This window comes from Carcharhinus amblyrhynchos, chromosome 24 (genome assembly GCF_965287045.1).
Source record: "Carcharhinus amblyrhynchos chromosome 24, sCarAmb.v2.hapA, whole genome shotgun sequence".
In the NCBI taxonomy this organism is placed as follows: Eukaryota; Metazoa; Chordata; class Chondrichthyes; order Carcharhiniformes; family Carcharhinidae; genus Carcharhinus; species Carcharhinus amblyrhynchos.
The window spans coordinates 17,467,192-17,491,432 of record NC_137347.1 but is presented as its reverse complement, the minus strand read 5'-3'; the positions used below and the strand labels follow the sequence as shown (position 1 = coordinate 17,491,432).

Genomic DNA, 24,241 nt, shown 5'->3' with positions numbered 1-24,241 from the left:
CAGACAGTGACCCAAGCTAGGAATTGAACCTCGGTCCCTGGTGCTGTGAGGCAGCAGTGCTAATCACCATGCCTCTGTGCCACCCTACTCTGAGGTTTTCCAAGAGGAACTGGAAGAATAAAAGGGGTTAAAGTCAAAATTTATTTGAACCTTGAGACAACACCTGGATTTTTTAGGCCCACCCATTGCCTTAAGCACTCCATCATAAAGTGGAAGTGGAGCCAGGAAGATTGGGGGACTTAGGTGTCATTAAGCCCCTGTAGTTTTCTGAATGGGCTGTGCCTATCGTCCCTATTCTAAATCACAAAAAGTCACCACTAGGACGGATAATGCCCCCCCTTGTATCCCACAAATATTGGCCCACCCCCATAACATTACTGACCCCCTTAGCTCCCCACCCCCTCCAGACTGATCGCATGTCCCTCCCCCATTTCTCCCTTCACTGGTTACAGGCAGAGTGGCAGGGGACCCACCCCTTCTCCCTACCCCCACACTGATCTCAAGCAGAGAGCCGTCAGACGCTCGGCACTTACCTCCTCATTAGCTGGACCGCCCAAATTGGACTTTTCAGAGCACGTCTATTTCATGCCAAATCTGTTTGGACGAATGGGATGGTAAAGGGGGAAATGCTGGTAAGGTTGAGTGTGGAGCCCATTAATTTAAATACAAGCAAATGCAAATCAGGCGTGGTTCCAATTGTGGCCATTTTCAAGCTTTGATAAAGGGGAAACTGGCATGGAGGCGGGCGCAGATCCCACTAATTGCCTCACGCCTGACTTTACCAAGTTTTCACACCCAAAAATGGGCACAACTTGATGGTAAAATCAGGCCAATGTTTTGGTAGATGTTATTTGATGTTAATGTCTTTTCTTGTCCACTCAATTGTTACTAAGGCTCCAAGCCAATCTAACTTTGTTTCCTCATAAAATAAAGTGTGATTTGCACCCCAGGGAGTGCCAGAACACATTTAAGGACTAAAGATCTTTTGAGTACATTCTTGCATGAGATGATAGGGCAGCACAGTGGCACAGTGGTCAGCACTGCTGCCTCACTGCACCAGGGACCTGGGTTCAATTCCAGCTTCAGGTGACTGCCTGTGTAGAGTTTGCACATTCTCCTGTGTCTGCATAGGTTTCTTCCCACAGTCCAAAGGTGTGTGTGTTAGTTGGATTGACCATGCTAAATTGCCCCTTAGTTTCCCAAGATGGATTAGCCACAATAAATCTGTGGGGTTACGGGGAAAAAACTGAGAAGAGCACCTGGGTAAGAAAAGTAAAGTTTATTTATTGTCACAAGTAGGCTTACATTCACACTGCGATGAAGATGCTGTGAAAATCCCCTAGTCGCCACACCCCAGAGTCTGTTCAGGTACAGAGGGAGAACTTAGCATGGCCAACTCACCTAATCTGCACATCTTTGGATTGTGGGAGGAAACCAGAGCACCCGGAGGAAACCCACTCTATCGGAGTGTCGGTGCAGACTCGATAGGCCGAATGGCCTCCTTCTACACTGCAAGAATTGTAACCTTAATGCGGGCGTCAGTGTCAAGGACAAAATCTATTGCTCATCCTGAAATTCCCTTGAGAACTTCTGCAAAGTGAAAGGACATAGGCAACTCTGTCTCTCCCCACCAGGACCATCCTCCGCTGAAGTTGTGTAAAAGTAAAATTTCTTCAGCACAGGAAAATGTTGGCCACAAGAGGGAGCCAATGTTCTAGTTGACAATCTGACTGACTATAAAAGCTTTTCGTATTAGAACCACAGAATCCATACAGTGCAGAAGGAGGTCATTTGGCCCATCGAGTCTACACTGACAACAATCCCATCCAGGCCCTATCCCCATAACCCCACATATTTATCCTACTAATCTCCCTAACATCCCCCTAACACTAAGGAGCAATTTAGTGTGGCCAATCAACCTAACCCACACGTTTTTGGACTGTGGGAGGAAACCAGCACATCCAGAGGAAACCCACATAGACACGGGGAGAATGTGCAGACTCTGCACAGACAGTGACCCAAAGCCAGAATCGAACCCAGGTCCCTGGTGCTGTGAAGCTGCAGTGCTAACCACCGTGCTGCCCCTTCAAGATCCTGCAGCAACTTTGCTCTCCATATGGTGGATTTTGTGTTCTGCGGTTGGTGGGTTCAAAGAAGACAAGTTACGTGGAGTTCCCTGAGCAGCAGACAAGACCTTTCTGTTGTGATTCCCTTAAAGCGTAGCTGACAATCATACAGAAACTCTGAAGCCAGGGACAGGTTGGACAGTGTGGGAAATCATAGAAGTGATTCTTGATTGGACCACAACATTGTGTTATGGAAAACCCTTACAATGAAAGCCCCAAGAACTCGCTGCCCCTCCAGAGAGTCAGTCTGCCGCACCAATGGAATAACAAGCATTTGATCAGCTGAAGATGCTTCCTATTCAGGGTTTAAGTTTCAAATGTATAATTTTGGGTCATCTGGGTTGTTTCTCAATATGCAACAACCCAAAGTAAAGTTTGAAAACGTACCGATAAACATTAAGAAATGTAATGTTCACATCGAGGTTAAAGGATACTAAGCAGAAGTGGCCAAAACATTAGGCCACATTCTCATGCTTTCCCAAGGACGCGTGGGAACACCACCACCTGTGAGTTCTCTTCCAAGTCACTCACCATCCTGACTTAGAAATATATCGCTGTTCCTTCATCGTGGCAGGTTCAAAATCCTGAAACATCCTCCCAAACTGCACGATGGATGTACCAACACCACATGGACTGCAGCAACACAAGAAGGCAACTCACCATCACCTTCTCAAGGGCAATTAGGGATAAGCAATAAATATTGGCTGAGTCAGTTACATTCACATCCCATGAATGAATAAAAAATAGTTTTCGAGTGTGTGGCAAGCAGGTTTACTAGGATTGTTTTGTGAATACATGAATAAATAAGTAGAATTCATACGTATTTAGGATAGTACATTTTAAAATTGAGAAAGTGGACACATATTCATGTAAAGCCATTTTTACTCAGAGGTCTTAAAGCATATGCATGGCTAGCACGAGCTGATAACTTTGGTTTCGACATGTGTTTGTGCCATGATAAAATTAAGACCCAAGGCTTTTCAAGTTCTCTTTACACTGAGGACAGATAAGAAAAAACTCTAAAGTAATTTTCAAAGGAACTTCTGAAGTATTTGTGGTGGCAGGATTTTTCCTGTCATGGAGAGGGAGCATTGCTCCCACAAGCCCAGTTTCTGCCTGGCTTTCGCGATGCGCTCGTCCCAGTTTTTGGTGCATGCTCCTGCCGCTCCAAACCATATCCCCAGCACCTTCAGGTACTCTGCCCTGACGGTGAAGGGGACAAAGGATTTGTCGGCCCAGTTCCCAAAGAACATGGCCTCGCTCTTACCCTGGTTGACTTTGGCTCCCGAGGCCAGCTCGAACTGCTCGCAGACCTGGAGGAGCCTGCGAACAGACGAGGGGTCCGAGCAGAAGACAGCCACGTCATCCATGTACAGGGAGGCTTTGACCTGTGTGCCTCCGCTGCCTGGGATTGTCACCCCTTTGATGCCTGGGTCGCTTCTGAGGGCCTCGGCAAAGGGTTCAATGCAACACACAAAAAGGACGGAGGAGAGAGGGCAGCCCTGTCTGACTCCAGACCTGATTTGGAAGCTATCTGATTCCCACACATTGACTGATGCACAAGAGCAAGGAGGTTATGTTGAGCTTGTATCAGCTAGTTAGATCTCAGCTGGAGTACTGTGTACAGTGCTGGGCACCACATTTAAGAAGGATGTGAATGCATTGGTGAGAGTGCTAAAGACGTTTACGAGAATGATTTCAGGGATGAGAAACTCCAATTATGAAGCTGGACTGGAGAGCTTGGGACTGTTTTCCTCAGAGAAGAGACACCTGAGAGCAGATTTGATAGAAGCATTCAAAATCATGAGGGACCTGAATATGATAGGTAGGAAGAAAGTGTTCCCATTGGTGGAAGGATCAAGGTTTCGACCTTCAAAGACTTCTCATGCCCCCTCCTGGCTCTTCTTAGCTCTCTCCTTAGGTTCTTCCTTGCTAACTTGTAACTCTCAAGCACCCTAACTGAGCCCTCACGTCTTCACGTCTCATCTTTAATAAGACTCCTTCTTCCTCTTCACAAGAGATTCAACTTCTTCAGTAAACCATGGTTCCCTCGCTCGAGCACTTCCTCCCTGCCTGACAGGTACAAACTTATCAAGGACACACAGTAGCTGTTCCTTGAAAAAGCTCCACATTTCATTTGTGCCCATACCCAGCAGTTTCCTTCCCCATCTATGCATCCTAAATCTCACCTAATCGCATCATAATTTCCTTTCCCCCAGCTATAATTCTTGCCCTACGATATGTACCTATTCTTTTCCATCGCTAAAGTAAATATAACTGAATTGTGGTCACTATCACCAAAGTGTTCACCTACCTCCAAATCAACCCGGCCTGGTTCATTACCCAGTACCAAATCCAATGTGGCCTCGCCTCTTGTTGGCCTATCTACACACTGTGTCAGGAAGCCCTCTTGCACACATTGGACAAAAACTGACCCCTCTAAAGTACTCGAACTACAGCGTTTCCAGTCAATATTTGTAAAATTAAAGTCCCCCCTATCAACTGCCCTATTACATTCACTCCTATCCAGAATTATCTTTGCAACCTTTTCCTCTACATCTCTGGAATTTTTCAGAGGCCTACAGAAAACTCCCAACAGGGTGATCTCTCCTCTTCTGTTTCTAACCTCAGCCCATACTACCTCAGTAGACGAATCCTCATCAAGCGTCCTTCCTGCTACCGTAATACTATCCTCGACTAACAATGCCACAACTCCCCCTCTTTTATCACCTTCCCTGATCTCTCTGAAACATCCCAGAATCTGCAACAACCATTCCTGTCCCTGCTCTATCCATGTCTTTGAAATGACTACAACGTCGAAGTCCCAGGTACCAACCCATGCGGCAAGTTCACCCACCTTACTCCTGATGCTCCTGGTGTTGAAGCACACACTTCAAACCACCTTCCTGCCCGTTGGTACACTCCTGCGACCTTGAAATATTGATTACTCTACATTTGTTTCTCATTACTCTAAATCTAATTACCTAGCTAAATTAATGATTCACATAGTAAAATCTCTAATTCTCAAATGTAGACAGACTTGATAAGATCTAGACATTGCAGTGTTACATCCGAGTGTGATACTTTCAGAGCAACAACTCCATTACTTGCACAACTCATGTTTATCAATTAGGGCATACTAATTTACCTATTCTTATCCATTCTACTCTCTGTGAAACTCAGAGTAACATTTAAAACCTCAAGATAAGTTGACCAACATGCATGATAAAAATGACAATATAGAATTTCCAAGTTTACAGTTGGGACAGCAAGCTTACATCCAGATGGCACAGTGGTTAGCATTGCTGTCTCACAGCGCCAGGGACCTGGGTTTGATTCCCAACTTGGGTCACCGTTTGTGTGGAGTTTGCACGTTCTCCCTGTGTCTGCGTGGGTTTCCTCTGGGTGCTCCGGTTTCCTCCCACAGTCCAAAGATGTGCTGGTTAGGTGCATTGACAGTGCTAAATTCTCCCTCAGTGTACCTGAACAGGTGCCGGAGTGTGGCAACTAGGAGATTTTCACAGTGTCTTCATTGCTGTGTTAATGTAAGCCTACTTATGACTAATAAGTTAACTTTAACTTTACATCCAGGGTCCCTCAGAATGTTTGAGACAAACAGCCAATTTGACAATGATTCCACAGAATCACAGAATTATTACAGCGCAGAAAGAGGCCATTTGGCCTATCATGTCTGAATTAGTTTTTTAAATAAGCATTTAATTTAGTGTAATTCTCCTGCCTTCTCCCCATATCCCTATACATTATTCCTTTTCAAATAATCATCTAATGCCCTCTTGAATGCCTCAATTAAACCTGTCTGTATCACACTTTCAGGCAATGCATTCCAGATCCAGATGACTCGCTGTATGAAAAGGCTTGCTTTCTCATCACCTTTGCTTCTTTTACCAGTTACCTTAAATCTGATTTTTGAAAGTGTGAAAATAAATAAGTCCCCTGGGCCCAATGGAATTTATCCTAGGATTCTCTGGGAGGCTAGGGAGGAGATTGCAGAGCTTCTGGCTTTGATCTTTATGTCGTCATTGTCTACAGGAATAGTGCCAGAAGATTAGGGGACAGCAAATGTTGTCCCCTTGTTCAAGAAGGGGAGTAGAGACAACCCTGGTAATTATAGACCAGTGAGCCTTACTTCTGTTGTGGGCAAAGTTTTGGAAAGGATTATAAGAGATAGGATTTATAATCATCTAGAAAGGAATAATATGATTAGGGATAATCAACATAGTTTTGTGAAGAGTAGATCGTGCCTCACAAACCTTATTGAGTTCTTTGATAAGGTAACCAAGGAGGTGGATGAGGGTAAAGCAGTTGATGTGTGTATGGATTTCAGTAAAGCATTTGATAAGGTTCCCCACAGTAGGCTATTGCAGAAAATACGGAGGCATGGGATTGAAGGTGATTTAGCAGTTTGGATCAGAAACTGGCTAGCTGTAAGGAGACAGAAGGTAGTGGTTAATGGGAAATGTTCATCCTGGAGTTCAGTTACTAGTGGTGTACCGCAAGGATCTGTTTTAAGGCCACTGCTGTTTGTCATATTTATAAATTACCTGGATGAGGGCATAGAAGAATGGGTTAGTAAATTTATGGCGACACTGAAGTTGGTGGACTTGTGGACAGCGCGGAAGGATGTTGCAGGTTACAGAGGGATGTAGGTAAGCTGCAGAGCTGGGCTGAGAGGTGGCAAATGGAGTTTACTGCAGAAAAGTGTGACGTGATTCACTTTGAAGGAGTAACAGGACTACAGAGTACTGGGCTAATGGTTAGATATTTGATAGTGTGGTTGAGCAGAGAGATCTCAGAGTCCATTTGCATAGATCCCTGAAAGTTGGCACCCAGGTTGATAAGGTTGTTAAGAAGGTGTACAGTGTGTTAGCTTTTATTGATAGAGGGATTGAGTTTCAGAGCCATGAGATCATGTTACAGCTGTACAAAACTCTGGTGCGGCCGCACTTGGAGTATTGCGTACAGTTCTGGTTGCCGCATATAGGAAGGACATGGAATCATTGGAAAGGATGTAGAGAAGATTTACCAGGATGTTGCTTGGTGTGGTGGGAAAGTCATATGAGGAAACGCTAAGGGACCTGAGGCTGTTTTCGTTGGAGAGAAGGTTAAGCGGTGACTTAACAGAGGCATATAAGATGATCAGAGGATTAGATAGGGTGGACAGTGAGAGCCTTTTTCCTCAGATGGTGATAACAAGCGTGAAGGGACATGGCTTTAAATTGAGGGGTGATAGATATAAGACAGATGTCAGAGGTGGGTTCTTTACTCAGAGAGTAGTAAGGGCGTAGAATGCCCTGCCTGCAACAGTAGTGGACCCGCCAACATTAAGGGCATTTAAATGGTCATTGGATAAACATATGGATGATATTGGAATAGTGTAAGTTAGATGGGCTTTAGATTGGTTTCACAGGTCGACACAACATTGGGGGCTGAAGGACCTGAGCTGCGCTGTAATATTCTATGTCCTATGTTCTATATTCCACTTCTCACACATATCCAGAAATGGCTTGCCATTTATGAGCCATTATCTGTAATTATCTCTCCAAGCACACCAAATTGTGGTGATTTGGAATGATTGTCCCTTTAAGGGCAACACAATAGAAGAGGGTCATCTGGTTTCAGGGGGACCAATTGGGATGAGAGTGGGTATTCACCCCGGGGGTGGAGTCCTCTCTGAGGTAGAAGACAGTCTGAAGACATGTAGGGACTGGGGGCAGCTGGGTGGGCTGATCAAGGACAGCCATGAGGCTGCTGACCTCTGTGCAGTTTTTCTTATTAATAAATATCTCTTGTGAAGTCTGTGAATGTGCATCATTGCACAAATAAACTGAAAATAGAACTTACAGAGTGCATAGCAGTTGTGCTTGATGTATTATGCAATTGTTGAATAATGGGATATTTGGAAAAATGGTTAATGATGGGATGAAATATGTCGGATGTAATTTTGGATCAAGGTTAGGCAGGGTCGTCAGGTGGAATCAATGGCTCTTTGTGCTGACTTGGCACATGCTCTTGACATGCCTCAAACTTACTGATGGTGACTCAACCTTGACCTCCCAGATCCTGACTCGATTTCGGCCTCCTGAGCCCTGACTCGTCCTCCCAGACCCAGACTCAACCTCAGCCTCCCACACCCCTACTCAGCCTCTCAGCCTTCGAATTGACCCCCACCCGCCCCCCCCCCCCCCCATCCACTCCTCCAGACTCTGACTCATCCTCTCAGGCCCCAACTTGACCTCCCAAACCTCGACTCAACCTTCTGGGCCTTGGTAAGAGCTCCCAGACCCCAACTCAACCTCGGACTCCTGAACTCCGACTCAGAGTCATAGAGGTTTACAGCAGGGAAACAGGTCCTTCAGCACAACTTGTCCATGCTGACCATTTGTTTAAACCCTAAGCTAATCCCAATTGCCCACATTTGACCCATATCTCTCTATACCCATCGTACCTACATAACTCTCTAAATGCCAAAAAAAACCAAATTTATACCCACCTCTATTACTATCTCTGGCAGCTTGTTCCAGATACCTACCACCCTCTGTGTGAAAAAATTGCCCCTCTGGACACTTCTGTATCTCTCCCCTCTCACCTTAAACCTATGCCCTCCAGTTTTAGACTCCCCTATCTTTGGGAAAAGATATTGACTATCTAGCTGATCTGTGCCCCTCATTATTTTATAGACTTCTATAGACTTGACCTCGACCTCCCGGATATCCACTCAATCTTGGCCTCCCAGACTCTGGCTCAACCTCCCAATGCAACCTCAGCCTCACTATCCCTGACATGATTTCCGGGGGTGGGGGGGAGGGGGGGTGATGTTCCCGTCCCATCCACCACAGCAATCATAGCAAGGTGGGGGGAGGGGGGGGCAGACCATGCAAAGGTCCATTGGCCTCAGGTGGGATTTTCCAGTTTTAGGGTGAGCGTGGCTGGAAAATCCCATCAAGTATTGGAGTAGTTGGATTGAGATATATGGGGATTTGGAAGGGGGGTGGGGGAGGGGGGTGGCGGTGGAACAAAGGGGTTGTCTTAAACAAGAAAAACATGAGTTGATTTGAATATCAGAGGATTTTATTGTATAATGACGATTTCCAAAATGATTTCCTCTGCCGGGTACAATTAGTTTTATCGCCGTAAACAATTGGGACACATATTTTAACTCAGCGTTCAGCACTTTAAAACAAAACCTCTGGACAGGTATTTCAGCTTTGGATTTGTTGTCTCAACCTGAAATGATATGCTTTCACCAAAATCGAAACTCAACTTTGTTCATCAGAATTGAAACTGATCTGTTCTTTGTTCTTTGTCTCTTTTGGAATGAGGCCAGGTCTGCTGTGTATAAAAACCCACAGTGCAACCAGTCAGACACAGAATCTACATTTGTTTTTTTTGTGTCTCTGATCACAAACAGACCTCCAACAGATCGCAGCTAAGTATTTTAATACTTTTGATGAAGGATTTGTGAAGATTTATGAATAATTGGTGAGAGCAACGAACCAAACTTTTCACTTTACCTTTAACTTTCTCACTCCAGTTGAAGTCTCTGTTATTTATGTTGCAGTGCTGTGTGTTTTAATGCTTTGTGAAATATCTCTATACTTCTCTTTTCCTCTGCCGATGATTCTCCCATTTTGCTTCTGGTGTCTTGAAGCAATTGATGCCTTCCTGAGGCAATGAACTGACATGGTGTCAGCTGTGCTTTTTAAACCTCTTCTTTACATGTTAACTCAAATCGCTTCATGTGAGAACACAAGACATCCAGTTTTGTGGGACCCTCATCCAGGGAAGATTTTCATTGTGGGTGGCACTGTGGCACAGCGGTTAGCACAGCTGCCTCACAGCACTAGGGACCTGCGTTCGGCTCCCAGCTTGGGTCACTATCTGTGTGGAGTTTGCACGTTCTCCCAATGTCTGCGTGGGTTTTCTCCGGGTGCTCCGGTTTTCTCCCACATTTTGAAAGACATGCTGGATAGGTGCATTGACCTGAACAGGCGCTGGAACGTGGCAACTAGGGGAATTTCACAGTAACTTCATTGCAATGTTAAATGTAAGATTTACTTGTGACTAATTAATAAATAAAGTAAACATTTTGCATGGTCAATGCACCTAACCAGCGTGTTTTTTGGACTATTGGAGGAAACCAGACCACCCGGAAGAAACCCATGCTGACACGGGAAGAATGTGACTCTATATAGACAGTGACCCAAGGCCAGAATTGAACCGGGTCACTGGCGCTGTGAGGCAGCAGTGCTAACCACGGTGCCACATCCTTGATTCATTGTCTGCTATTGTTCTTTTTATTTCATGCAGTTGGGATCTGCCATTGCCTTCCATTCTCACGGCAGGGTGAGGGGGCAGATCCTAAAATTGACATCAACTGGAATTGGAAATTAGCAGGTGCTGTTGGTCTGAGCCACAAACACACGGCCGCTCCTCCAACCACCATCTACCCCACCTGTAACTGAGATTGCAAGTCAGGCATTGGATTCCTCAGTCACCTGAGAGCTCATTTTTAGCGCGGAAGCAAGTGGCCCTCACCCCCGAGGGACTGCCTAAGAGAGAAGACATGAGGTGGAGATGCCGGGATTGGACTGGGGTAAACTCAGTAAGAAGTCTCACAACACCAGGTTAAAGTGCGACAGGTTTATTTGGTAGCAAACGTCACTAACTTTCGGAGCGCTGCTCCTTCACCAGGTGAGTGGGAGTTCTGTTCACAAACAGGGCATATAAAGACACAAACTCAATTTACAGAATAACCAAATTACGGAATTATGTTATTCTGAAAATTGAGTTTGTGGTTTTATATGCCCTGTTTGTGAATAGAACTCCCACTCACCTGACGAAGGAGCAGCACTCCGAAAGCTAGGTACGTTTGCTACCAAATAAACTTCTTGGACTTTAACCTGGTGTTGTGAGACTTCTTACTAAGAGAGAAGAGCCATTTAGCCAATGAGCTAAACCACCCCACTGAAGAATGCACTTGCAAAACTTCATTCTTTCGAAAGATGTGGTGAGGTCAGAATTTGCTGCCTATCCCTAATTGCCCTCTGTGGCTTGCTAGGTCACTTCAGAGGCAGCTCAGAGCCAGCCACATTGTTGTGGGTCACACAAAAGACAAACTAGCTGAGGATGTCAGATTTCCTTCCCTAAAGGCCATTGGTGAAACAAACTGGTTCTTATGACAATCCATGGTGGTTTTATGGTCACTCTCACTGATGCCAGCTTTCAATTTCAGGTTACAGCCACTTAACTGAAGCTATGTTTCATGGAACATTCAGTTTCTTCATTACCTACCTGCTATTTTCAAGCACATTTGCAACCACAGGTGAGTTTTCAATTCTTTGCCATGAATAGCACATTATTACAATATAACTACCCAACAAATATATTAATTTTTCTACCTATCGATGTTATAAATGTACAATTAGACATACTATCTGCCCATCAAACTTCCTTACAATTCTGTGTCACACACCAGTGGTGTTATATTTTTGCTGGGCAAATTTTTGTGTCACATTGGAACCTGATATTGGATTTAAGTGTCATGTAATTCATAGCATCACTACAGTGCAGAAGAGGCCGTTCAGCCCAGCGAGTTTTCACTGGCTCTCTGACAGAGTAAATTACCCAGGCCCTCTCTCCCACCCTATCCCTGCAACCTCAAACATTTACCATGGCTAACCCATCTAACCTAATGTCTTGGAACACTAAGGGGCAATTTTGCACCACCAATCCACCTAACCTATACTTGTTTGAACTGTGGGAGGAAGCCAGAACACCTGAAGGGAACACATGCAGACATGAGAAGAACTTGCAAATTCCAAGCAGTCACCCAAGGCTGGAATTGAACCCGGGTCCCTGGCACTGTGAGGCAGCAGTGCTAACCACTGTGCCACTGTGCCGCTCTATGATGACACTGTTCTGTCCTCATCTTGTTTTCGATTGCCCATAGGATTGGAAATGAAATGCCCACAATTTTAATTTGCCTGATTAGTTTGTTTTTCTTAAAAAAAAACTTTCTTTCTGATGCTCCACGTGCATGTAGGAGATTTGCAGGATTTGGAGCATGTCATCTTGTTGCAATACATTTGAATATAAGCAATGGTTTTTTTCTATTCATCTTTTTAATATGCACATGCCCTTCCTTACAATTGGAATGATGAGTAATTTCTCAATCCCAGAATTCCAGCAAGTAGACCCACATAAGAAACATGTGTCCTTTATGTGAGAAAATAGCCCTAGTTAATCATTATTATTTATCAGTGTCACAAGTAGGCTTATGTTAACACTGCAATGAAATTACTGTGAAAATCCCCTAGTCGCCACAATCCAGCACCTGTTCGGGTACACTAGAGGAGAATTTAGCATGGCCAATGCACCTAACCAGCTCATCTTTCGGATTGTGGGAGGAAACCAGAGCACCCGGAGGAAACCCATGCAGACATGGGGAGAATGTGCAGAGTCCGCACAGACCCAAGCCAGTAATCGAACCCAGATCCCTGGCATTGTGAGGTAGCTAATTGCATTTACTTCCCCTATTTTTGAATCATTTTACTTTCCTTATTCACCTATCCACTCACATTTTGAGTGTTGGTACAATTTATCTCAATCACTAACTTTGGACATGAATTCCACAGCTTCATTTGTCTGCACAACAAAACCTCACTGCTCCCTCTTCTTAATCACTTACATTGAGATAGCAGCTAATGATAATCCTGTATCTATTGCCCCTTGTTATTAGTAGCAGAAGGTTAGGAAAGGATTTGGCCCAGTCACAATGGATCAATAAAGAAATGCCTTGCTGACACTCACTACCTGGGCTCAAGCACAAGGTGAAGGCAGTTGGATAACATGTGAAATTCAGGGATAAATTATCTATGCTGCTGGCATACGTCAAGAAGGTAAATCTTGGAATGGTGTAGCCATGATTTCACATGGCAGCACAATTTTACCCAATCATGAGTCAACATCAACCGAGAGATAGGAACAAAATAGAGGACTATGAGAAAATATAGTCATTTAAACCTTTTAAAAATCTTTCCTTTTCTTCAGATCCTCCTTCAGATGAAGATGACTCCTGTGGAATAATAGATGCGCTCCCATATATTGTCGTTGGTGGAGGTATGAACATCAATTAATATTCCCAACTTAGAATATAGAATCATAGAACCCCTACAGATGGAAGGAGGCCACCTGGCTCATCGAGTCTGCACTGACCACAATCCCACCCAGGGCCTATCCCCATAACCCCATACATTTTCCTTCGCTCGTCTCCCTGACACTAAAGGACAATTTAGTATGGCCATTCCACCTAACCTGCACATCTTTGAAGTGTGGGAAGAAACCAGAGCTCTCACAGGAAACCCATGCAGACACGGGAAGAATGTGTAAATTCCATACGGAGTGTGACCAAAGCTGGGAATTGAACCCGGGTCCCTGGCACTGTGAGGCAGCAGTGCTGACCACTATGCCACCGTGCCACCCGCTTTGTCTCAATAATGTTGAGAATCCATAAATATGTAGATCATCCAACAAAGGGATTGGATCGAATAGTAAACAGGTAATGAGATAATAGTGCATTCTGAAATAATGAAAATAAATCACAGAACCACAGAACCACCGGATCCTTGCAGTGCAGAAGGAGGCCATTCAACCCATTGAGTATGCGCTGACGGTCCAAAAGACCATCAAATCATACTATGCAACTTCAGTATTTAATTTCTTCGTATGAAATTCTAATGGACATAACACTTGTGAAAAGCAGCAACAGTGGTTGACGTATGTTGTATTTTTTTAAAGAGTGGAATATGTATCTTTTTGTCTAAGTACACACTTTGGTGATTGACCTGTTTTCAGAGTACACACCCACTGTGCTTTCGTGAATGAGCAATCTTGTTTCGTGCAGTTGCCATTTGTGTCTTTAGTTGCCATTCAAGCGGCCCGTAAGATTTGCTTCTGTATAGCTTTCACAATCATGCTCCTGTGGGGAAATGTTCGGCTTTATTCGTCTTTTGGTACAAAGCAAGGCCAGGTGTCAAGAGCTGAGTGGCGATGAGAGCAGAACTGGCATCTCTTCTCATTCTGGCTGGTGTAAGTGAGAATTAGTTGGATACAGTCAAGCTCATTTTCAGGCTTGAGTAGTGCAAGTCAACACATGATTTCACAGCAGTAAGGTCACTACAGCTAAGAGGATGATTGCTTACCTTTCATGTGTATGCAACCATCCCTTCATGGAAAATGGCTACAATACACACACATATATGTATGTATTCCACTTACATAAATGATGCAATTGAGTTCTAGCATTTTCTGCAGTAATTTTATTTTTGATTTTGATTTGATTTGATTTATTATTGTCACATGTATTAACATAGTGAAAAGTATTGTTTCTTGAGAGCTATGCAGATAAAGCATACCTTTCATAGAGAAGGAAATGAGAGAGTGCAGAATATACTATTACAGTCATAGCTAGGATGCAGAAAAAGATCAACTTAATGCAAGATATGTTTGTTCAAAGTTCTAACAGCAACAGGGAAGAGGCTGTTCTTGAATTGGTTGGTACATGACCTCAGACTTTTCTATCTTTTTCCCAATGGAAGAAGGTGGAAGAGAGAATGCTTGCAGTACGTGGGGTCCTTAATTATTCTGGTTGCTTTGCCAAAGCAATGGGAAGTGGTAGGCAGAGTCAATGGTTGGGAGGCTAGTTTGCGTGATGAATTGGGCTACATTCACGACCTTTTGTTGTTCCTTGCAGTCTTGGGCAGAGCAGGGGCCCATACCAAGCTGCGAAAGAAAGCTTTCTATGGTGCATCAGTAAAAGTTGGCGAGAATCATAGCTGACATACCAAATTTCCTTAGTCTTCTGAGAAAGTAGTGAAGTTGGTGGGCTTTCTTAACTATAGTGTCGGCATGGGGAACCAGGACAGGTTACTGACGATCTGGACACCTAAAAATTTGAAGCTCTCGACCCTTTTTACTTCATCACTGTTGATGTGGGCAGGGGTGGCTGATGTGGACAACAGATGTTTGCCAATAAGGAAAATTCACCGTTAGTGCAGCCATTCTCAATTTTCCTCCAGGATTTTTCCCTTGTTTTTCTTTCCCTTTCATTCTGAAAGGTGTAGCTCTTATCGGAGTAGTTTTCACAGCCGGAGTTTAGGCTTAATATCCAGTTGCTCCATCTCTGTTTCAAGAACCAGTAATGATGCCAGCCTCACACCCACATCCGGCGACTCCCACATACCTCCAGCTATTCAACCATGGCAGGCACAGCACCCAAACCCAGTGCAGAAACATTACTGACATTATGTGCTCTCTCTTGCATGTCAAGGAAACAGAGAAGGGAACAGAGTAAAGCCAATGGTGCACAATGAAACTTGTCGTGCTGAGCCTTACAGAGGAGATCATGGAGTAATAGAATCCCTACGTTGCCGAATGAAGCCTCTTGACCCTTCAAGCCTGCACTGTCTATAATCCCACCCAGGCCTTATCCCTGTGATCACATGTAATAACCCTCTTAATCTTCCTGACATTCAGTGGCAATTGAGCAATCCATCTAATCCACATATGTTTGGTGGTCCACAACATAGAGAACAGCTGTGATGGAGCATCTAGCATTGAAGAGAATATTGAGAATGATGGCTTGAGTACTTTCTCAACTTCTTGCACACCTTTATCTTGCAATCTGGCTCTATGAGCAAGTGGCTGATGGTAAGACCACAAACTCTGGCTTTGTAGCCCTTGTTTAGCCTGTGCTCAAGCTCATTAGCATGTACAGCCCCACCTTGGCATTGCCACTGCTGCCTCCCTACTTGTTTCACTCTGTGTGTGCACAGGTCACCTACTTCTCTGCCTTCCTTACTTAAATCAGTAAGAAATCTCACAACACCAGGTTAAAGTCCAATAGGTTTATTTGGAATCACAAGCTTTCGCAACACTGCTCCTTCATCAGGTGTGTGGAGAAGTAGGCTCTCAAACATAGCATACATAGACAGACATAACTACAAGCTAATGGTTAGAATGTTTATCTTTATAAATAATCAAGTCTTTACAGGTACAGACAGTACCTGTACCTTATTTAAATCAGATAATACCTCATGCCAAATTTACGAACTCAACAAAAAAATCTCCAGAAACATTCAAGAGTTCTATCAGACACTTTTTTTATTGAAAAATTTGTTGAAAGTTACCTTCCTGTTGTGCTGATTGGCACATACGGACATATATATGTATGTATATATACATATGTTTCAGGGCACTGTCTTAAAGTTCAGTTTTTTTCTACAGGCAGTTGGTATGTCTGGAAGGAATTCAATTCAGATGCTAGTGGGCAAGAAAATTACTCATTTTAGCCATATAGTGATACTTAGGAGTGGGCTAATGGATTCTTGTTCTTAAATGGAGATTTCCCTTGTGGTTTTTGATGAAAGGAATGGAAAGTGGGTTTAGGTATCCAGGATCATATGATAATGTGGTTAATGGGAGGAGCTGGTACGTAGCAGAGAGAACAAAAAGATTCCTGTTCAGTTTCTGCTGTGATGTTTAAAGACAGAAGTCTGCAACCTGCTCTTAAAATCAAAATCTCTCTGAGAGCTTCAAGCTGTCAAAACATTTTATGGCACATATGCATGAGATTGCTAATTGGGCATTTGGGTCTAAGAGGAACGTTGCTTATTTGGAACTGAGATAGCGATAAGTTAGACATTAGAGTTGTTTCCTCTCATTTTTTTAACTATTGTTCAACTGTTAAAAGTTATGATGTTCATTTTGTTAGAGTTATATTTGAACAATGCTATAAATAAACCTTATTTTGATTTTAAAAAAATCATTAATTTGTCAGCAAAATTACTCCGGGAGCAAAGTATCCCTTTCTCACATTTATGCTGAAATAGAAAAATTGTTGCGGTTTAGTCTGGCTTCATAACATACCTTTGGGTTGTATCCAGGACCCTAACACTGTAATTTAGTTGCCTCCCCCTTTAACTTACATGAACGAATCGTGGTGCCTGACTTTAAAATTTTAGCATTTTATCAACCATTTGGATTGTGTAACATGAGGATAACACTGTTTCTTAGCCTTCTGACATTTGCAAAGGATTAGGGTGGCACGAAGGCACTGTGGTTAGTATTGCTGCCTCCCAGCACCAGGGACCTGGGTTCAATTCTGGCCTCCGGTCACAGTCTGTGTGGAGTTTGTGCCTGCTCCCCGTGTCTGCATGGGTTTCCTCTGGGTGCTCCGGTTTTCTTCCATGCTCCAAAGATGCGCCTGTTACGATGATTGGCCACGCTAAATTGTCCCTTAGTGTCAGGGGGATTAGCTAGGGTAAATGTATGGGATTATGGAGATAGGGCTTGGGAGGGATTGTGGTTGGTGCAGACTTGATGGGTTGAATGGCCTCCTTCTGCATTGTACGGACTCTATGATTCGATGATTTCCATGTGGAGACCATTTATCCAAGCCTCATTGCATGTCCAAAACCACTGATGCCTCTGTGTGTCCCTGAAAAACAATACTGGGGCTCAATATCACTGCTTTGTGTGCCAATGGCACAAAGCAGAACCCCTAATGTTTTAAAAACGTATATTTCCAAGTGTTATCATTTTAGCCGATTGATTGCTAACAATCAGTGCGTGCTCCTTTGAAAATATTTTCTTGTTTAGGTAAAATAATTTGCTGCGATTCTGTGATAAATATGCATAAAACTTTGACATTATTGAGAAATGGCCAAGCACAATTGTATTGAATGCTGTACTATCTCTCCATTGGACGCAGGAGCACTTATGTTCGGAGGTCCTGCAGCTCTTGGATATCTTGGATTTACCACAAAGGGGATAGCAGCGAAATCTATTGCGGCTATAATGATGAAAATTGGTGCACATATAAACGGTGGAGGGGTGGCTGCAGGAGGTGTGGTGTCAACGCTCCAAAGTCTTGGTAAGTTTTATTTATTCTTTAAGGGAATGTGGGTGTCACTGGCTGGGCCAGCATTTATTGCCCGTTCCTGAGGGCATTTAAGAATCAGCCACATTGCTGTGGATCTGGAGTCACATGTAGGCCAGACCAGATAAGGATGGCAGATTTCCTTCCCTAAAGGACATTAGTGAACTAGATAGGTTTTTATGACAATCAACAATATTTTCATGGTCAACAAAAATTAAACTTTTAATTCCAGATTTTTATTGAATCCCATGGTAGGATTTGAACCCAGGTACCTGGAGCATTACTCTGGCTCTCTAGATTACTAGACAAGTGACAATACCACACCACTACCTAAAGTAATATTATACTTTCTTTGTATTAGTCCAACAATCTTCAATTGCACTACACCATGCACATCTGTTATTGTGATTTCACATTTCAGAATCACTTAAGTTTATTAATGTCACATTAACACTGCAATGAAGTTACTGTGGAAATCCCCTAGTCACACACTCTAACACCTGTTTGGGTACACTGAAGGAGAACTTAGCATGACTAATGCACCTAACCAGCATGTCATTCGGACTATGGGAGGAACCCAGAGCACTTGGAGGAAACCCGTGCAGTGCAGGCATGGGGAGAACATGCGGTCTCCACATAGACAGTGATCCAAGCCAGGAATTGAACCTGGGTCCCTGGTGTGTGGAGCAGCAGTGCTAACTACTGTGCCGTCTATGTTGTTGGAAGATTTAAAGAACTCTCAGATGAATTAATGTTTCTTATATTTTGTGGATATATGCTATATATGTTGTATATAATGTTATATATGTCATATACATATGTATATGTTATACATATATGTTACTGAAGTAATGATTCAGAGGCCTGATCCCTCTACCAATAGTTCAATCAATGCTGGCTTTGCCAATGATGCTCAAATCCCATGGTAATTAGGTAAATCATTACTTTAATTCTTTGAGGAAAATTATAACTAGAACTGAATCAAGTGTTTTCTCTCAACAGGGGCAAAGGCTGGGGCCTCAGCTTTGGGTGGGCTTGGAGCTAAGGGTGGATATTATTACCATAAATATTTCGTGTGTGAAAAAAATAAAAAGTCAACCTCAAAAGATGCGCACTAAAGAGCACGAAAGTGGCAGTGCAGTCGAAGTCACACGATGTTATACATTTCAAAACTCGTAGATTTCAAATAGTTTGTTTTGGTAAGAAGGTAAGGGTATAACTAACTGGTCTACTTCTGATCAATAGCTCTTCAATTTTACCCACCTCGTATTTACTCACTTAGAGATAGCAATGAAATGGAGGCAGCCATTTTCAGATGCATCATTTCTATTGTAGGATTACATTGAAGCTGAACTATTTTACCTTTTTGCTTCTCTAACTTGGTAGACCTAACATGGTTCACGTAACACATGAAGAATGCCGTCTGCAAGCTTCAACCCGAGAATAAATAACTGAACATGAGTAAAGAATACAATGATTAAGTTGATGCTAATTCACAGAAGAGGAACAGATTGCACCTCCTGTCACATAACAGTTCACAAAAGCAGTACTCTGTATGTCAAAAGTGGAGCATTGTAAAGAAAACTATAGAGAGGAAATTTTAACCAAATAAAAAAAAGTTACATTTAGGTTGGGTGGGATGCAAACATTATCAAATCTCAGGCCTGAATTCAACACAAAGTGAACCTGCCCATCCCTGTTTTTAACTGAGATGGGACAAGGAGCAAGCCACTAACCCACATCCGTGAGTCAGATACCTCATTTAAATATTTTAATTGGGCTACGCACATCAGAATTTATTCCTGTCCCAAGATTGACACTTTTTACTGTTTGATAAATAAAAGAGAGGATTGACATTTTTTAGGTGCCCAATTAAATGATTTTCCAACACTGCTTGAGAGCCAAGAGCAACTGGAGTGTTTCTTTGAGCCCCAAAGTTAGCCTGCATCGGTACTCATGATCACAGCCCTTGCATTAATATCCCCCTCCCACCCCACTACTTTTAGTGAAGACCTACCAGAATTAGAACCCACCATCTCACTCCACAATCACAAAACCACTGTCGCCTTATCTGTCTCAGAAATACCTAGATAACCCCCTGATGCTACAATCTATGCTTTATCTACTCACCCCAACTCAGGATCTCTTTCCAGCAACACAAGTTTATCTGCTCCCAGACTGTGGTCTCTTCTGTATTCCTCGCAAAGTGAGGAACTAATTTGGTTAATCAGCCTGGCTTTCTGGCAAAATTCCTGTTCATTCTGCCTGGAATCTTGCCACAGTAAAGATCAGGATCAGGCTGCCTAGATATCGATTTAGATTTACACATTATCATGGCTTGTGCTATGAGTTTATATACTGTTAAAGTACTGGTACCTGGACCTTACTTGATAAAATGATGGAGTACAATTATAAGTTTCATTAACACCATGTTAAAGTCCGAAAGCTCGTGATAACAAATAAGTCTATTGGCGTTTAACCTGGTGTTGTTAGACTTCTTAATCTTCCCATCCCAGTCCAATGCTGGCATCTCCACTTCATGAATACAATTATGTAACTAGTCACTGTAAAATATTTCTCATGATTTGAAAGAACAAAGAAAATTACAGCACAGGAACAGGCCATTCAGCCCTCAAAGCCTGCACCGACTTAACTAAAACACCCTATCCTTCTGGGGGACCATATCCCTCTATTCCCATCCTATTCATGTACTTATCAAGACGCCCTTTAAAAGTCACTACCGCGTCTGCTTCCACTACCTCCCCCAAATTCCAGGCACCCATTACTCTGTGTAAAACATTTGCCTCATACATCTTCTTTAAACCTTGCTCCTCGTACCTTAAACCTTTGTTCTCACTGGAGCGACGGAGGTTGAGGGGAGACCTGATAGAAGTCTACAAGATTATGAGAGGCATGGACAGAGTGGATAGTCAGAAGCTTTTTCCCAGGGTGTAAGAGTCAATTATCGGGGGGCATAGGTTTAAGGTGCGAGGGGTAAGGTTTAAAGGAGATGTACGAGGCAGCTGTTTTACACAGAGTGGGTGGGTGCCTGGAACTCGTTGCCGGGGGAAGTAGTGGAAGTGGATACAGTAGTGACTTTTAAGAGGCATCTTGACAAGTACATGAATAGGACGGGAATAGAGGAATATGGTCCCCAGAAGGGTAGGGGGTTTTAGTTAAGTCAGGCAGCATAGTCGGTACAGGCTTGGAGGGCTGAAGGGCCTATTCCCATGCTGTAATTTTCTTTGTTCTTTGTTCTTTGTTCTGTGTAAGCTTGTTACATTTTATTTCTGGTAACGTTATGTCATGACGGTTCTGAATTTATCAAAGTTAGTTACTTCACTTGGAAAAAAAAGGTGAATTATAGAAAATATTACACAATATTTTGAATGCACAATTTATCGTTAATAAAGTTCTTCTTTTCTCTTCATGCTATGAAAGTGTTGCCGATTTTATTTTATTTGTTATTCATTTTGGTGAACGCTTAGTGATATATATGGATAGCTAAGGAAACCAAGGTCAGGAACGCAGTCACATTCCAAGCCATTCAAACCCACACAGTGCTGACTTCAAATACTTCCCCTGACATTATGTTCTTGGGTAAAGTTCTTCAATTTGTGCTACATGCGTGGAATGTAAGATGATATGAGGCCGATTTTCATTCACCTTTAGCAGGAACACAATCAAAATGCGGGTATGCTGTTTACAGCTCTCTTCCATCTGTCACCATTTTGATTTCTGCCCAGGCACAGGTGGCCAAACTCCTGCCTGAAGCAGGTGCTTTATAAAAAAATTGGAGATTGGTGTCCGATGACGTGTCTCAATGCCATTTGCATTCACGTTACTGTGGTGCCCGCTGAGTGCCAACAACTTACATAAATTTGTATTAGATCTTTTAATGGAATAAACATTCCAAGGTTATTTAAAGCAGTGTCATGAAACAAAATTTGACATTGAGTTATGTGAGGAGATGACCAGATAACCAAAACCTTGGTCAAAGTAGCAAAGTGAGGTAGTGATTTGCAGGGACTCCCACAGCTTAGGACCAAGGCAGCTGAAAACACTAATTTAGTTATTTTAGTGAAGTAACTAAAGTTGGATGTATTCAAGAGAGCTGGTATGGAGGAGTGCAGAGATCTAGATGGGTTAAAGGAGATTACAGAGATAGTGAGGAGTAAGGCCATGGCGGATTTTGAAAGAAAGAATGAGAGTTTTTAATTTGAGGAATTGTTTGGCCTTTCCAGTCTATTTGAACGGTGCTCACAGCCAAGTGTCATAGAATCCCTACAGTGCAGAAGGAGGCCATTCGACTCATCAAGCCTGCACCGACACTAATCCCCCTGACACTAAGGGACAATTTAGCATGGCCAATCCACCCAACCTGCACATTTTTGGACTGTGGGAGGAAACTGGAGCACCCAGAGGAGACCCATGCAGACACTGTGAAAATGTGCAAACTCTACACTGTTGCCTGAAGCCGGAATTGAACCCGGGTCCCTGGTGCAGTGAGACAGCAGTGCTAACCACTGTGCAATATTGCTAACCATCGTCAAATCGTTGCCATTTGTCTGGACAGCTGAAGGATCTTCACTGAGTATTTTCTTTTTTGCTGAAAATAAGCTCTATTGGCAATTTTTCTTGTTTCAAGCATTCCTCAGTGTTCCAGAAGTCAATTCAGAGAAACTCTCAATAATTTCTGGCCTTTGCCTTATATAGATACTAAACAGTATCGGTGTGTCTTTTCCTTTAACTTTCACAAAATAGATTTATTTTTAATGTAGTTGAAGGTTCTCTAAAAGCTTTACAAACTAAGGAACGTGAATGAGATGACTGAAAATTCTACATCAAGGGCAGATCTTCTTTTGGAATTAAATTGGTTCAATGTACTTTCAATGGCTGGAGCTGAAAATCAACTGGGAAGCCATCCCATTCCTAATCCTGCTCTTTTCCAAGCTTTCCTGCTCAATTCCAAGATTGAAATGTGTTGAATGGATGCAGGTGTATTCAAATGCATGATAAGAAAAATGACATCTGACAAATTGCCAGTTACCAGTGTTGTGGCAATGTTGGATACAAGGTATGTCAACATGTTCCTTTGGTGTCAATGACATGAAATATGTCGCATGATGTCTTCCCACCATTAATGTTTCACTTGAATGCTCTAACTGCAACACAGTTTCTACTCACAGAGCCCAAGAATTCTGTTCTTTTAACCAGTGAGCCAAGAGGACATCCTCCAATGTTGCTGTTGTCAAGGCCTGTAGCAATGGTTTCCTTTCCTCTCCTGAGGGCAGCGTGCACACTGGAGCCAGAAATCACACCAGGCACTTGCCAAAAAATTTAAATAAGTCTGATCCCTGGGAATCAGATTGGTGGCACAGTGACACAGTGGTTAGCACTGCTGCCTCACAGCACAGGGGATCCAGGTTCGATACCCAGCTTGGGTCGCTGTCTGTGTGGAGTCTACATGTTCTCCCCGTGTCTGCGTGGCTTTCCTCTCACCATCTGAAAGACATGCTGTTTATGTGCATTGGCCATGCTAAATTCTCCCTCTGTGTATCCAAACAGATGCCGGAATGTGGCGACTAGGGTAACTTCATTGCAGCATTAATGTAAGCCTGCTTGTGACACTAATAAACAAACTATTGCTGCCGTGGAAACTGGCAGTTTTAGGTTCTACCCTGCCAAAGCTACCAGATATCTCATGTGCTACATGGATCCAGTGCAATTACTTTGATGTTAATGGGAATGTGTAACGATGTTGTGTATTGAGAATAAAGCCCTATAGTCCCAATAAGTTTTGAGAAGAACTGTGCGATTGTTCAAGAAAAAAAGAACAAAGAACAATACAGCACAGGAACAGGCCCTATGGCCCTCCAAGCCTGCAGCGATCATGTGTTCCTTATTAGACTAGCCGTTTGTATCCCTCTCTTCCCAGTCTGTTCATGCGGTTATCTAGATAAGTCTTAAATGTACTGTAAAAATGTTCTTTCAGAGAGGTGGTGCAGACTGGATGGGCCAAATGCTCTCCTTCTGCACTGTAAGGATTCTATGATTCTATGATACATATAAACTGGAAAAATCAGATGAGAAATTGTAGTGTTGTTGAGGAATTCAAAGAATGTTTTGGGAATAGCTTCTTCCATCAAGCTACACT

General features: G+C 43.1%; 1 protein-coding gene across 1 annotated transcript; it reads left to right on the top strand.

Annotated features, from left to right (window-relative positions):
* The first annotated feature begins 9,493 nt into the window (after window positions 1–9,493).
* LOC145357971 (interferon alpha-inducible protein 6-like) lies at window positions 9,494–21,514 on the top strand. The gene is made up of 5 exons (XM_080211613.1): window positions 9,494–9,626; window positions 11,380–11,469; window positions 13,197–13,265; window positions 17,917–18,078; window positions 19,087–21,514. The coding sequence occupies exons 2-5, from the start codon at window positions 11,403–11,405 to the stop codon at window positions 19,200–19,202; spliced, it is 414 nt and encodes a 137-aa protein (XP_080067739.1). The 5' UTR covers window positions 9,494–9,626; window positions 11,380–11,402; the 3' UTR covers window positions 19,203–21,514.
* The last annotated feature ends 2,727 nt before the right edge of the window (window positions 21,515–24,241 follow it).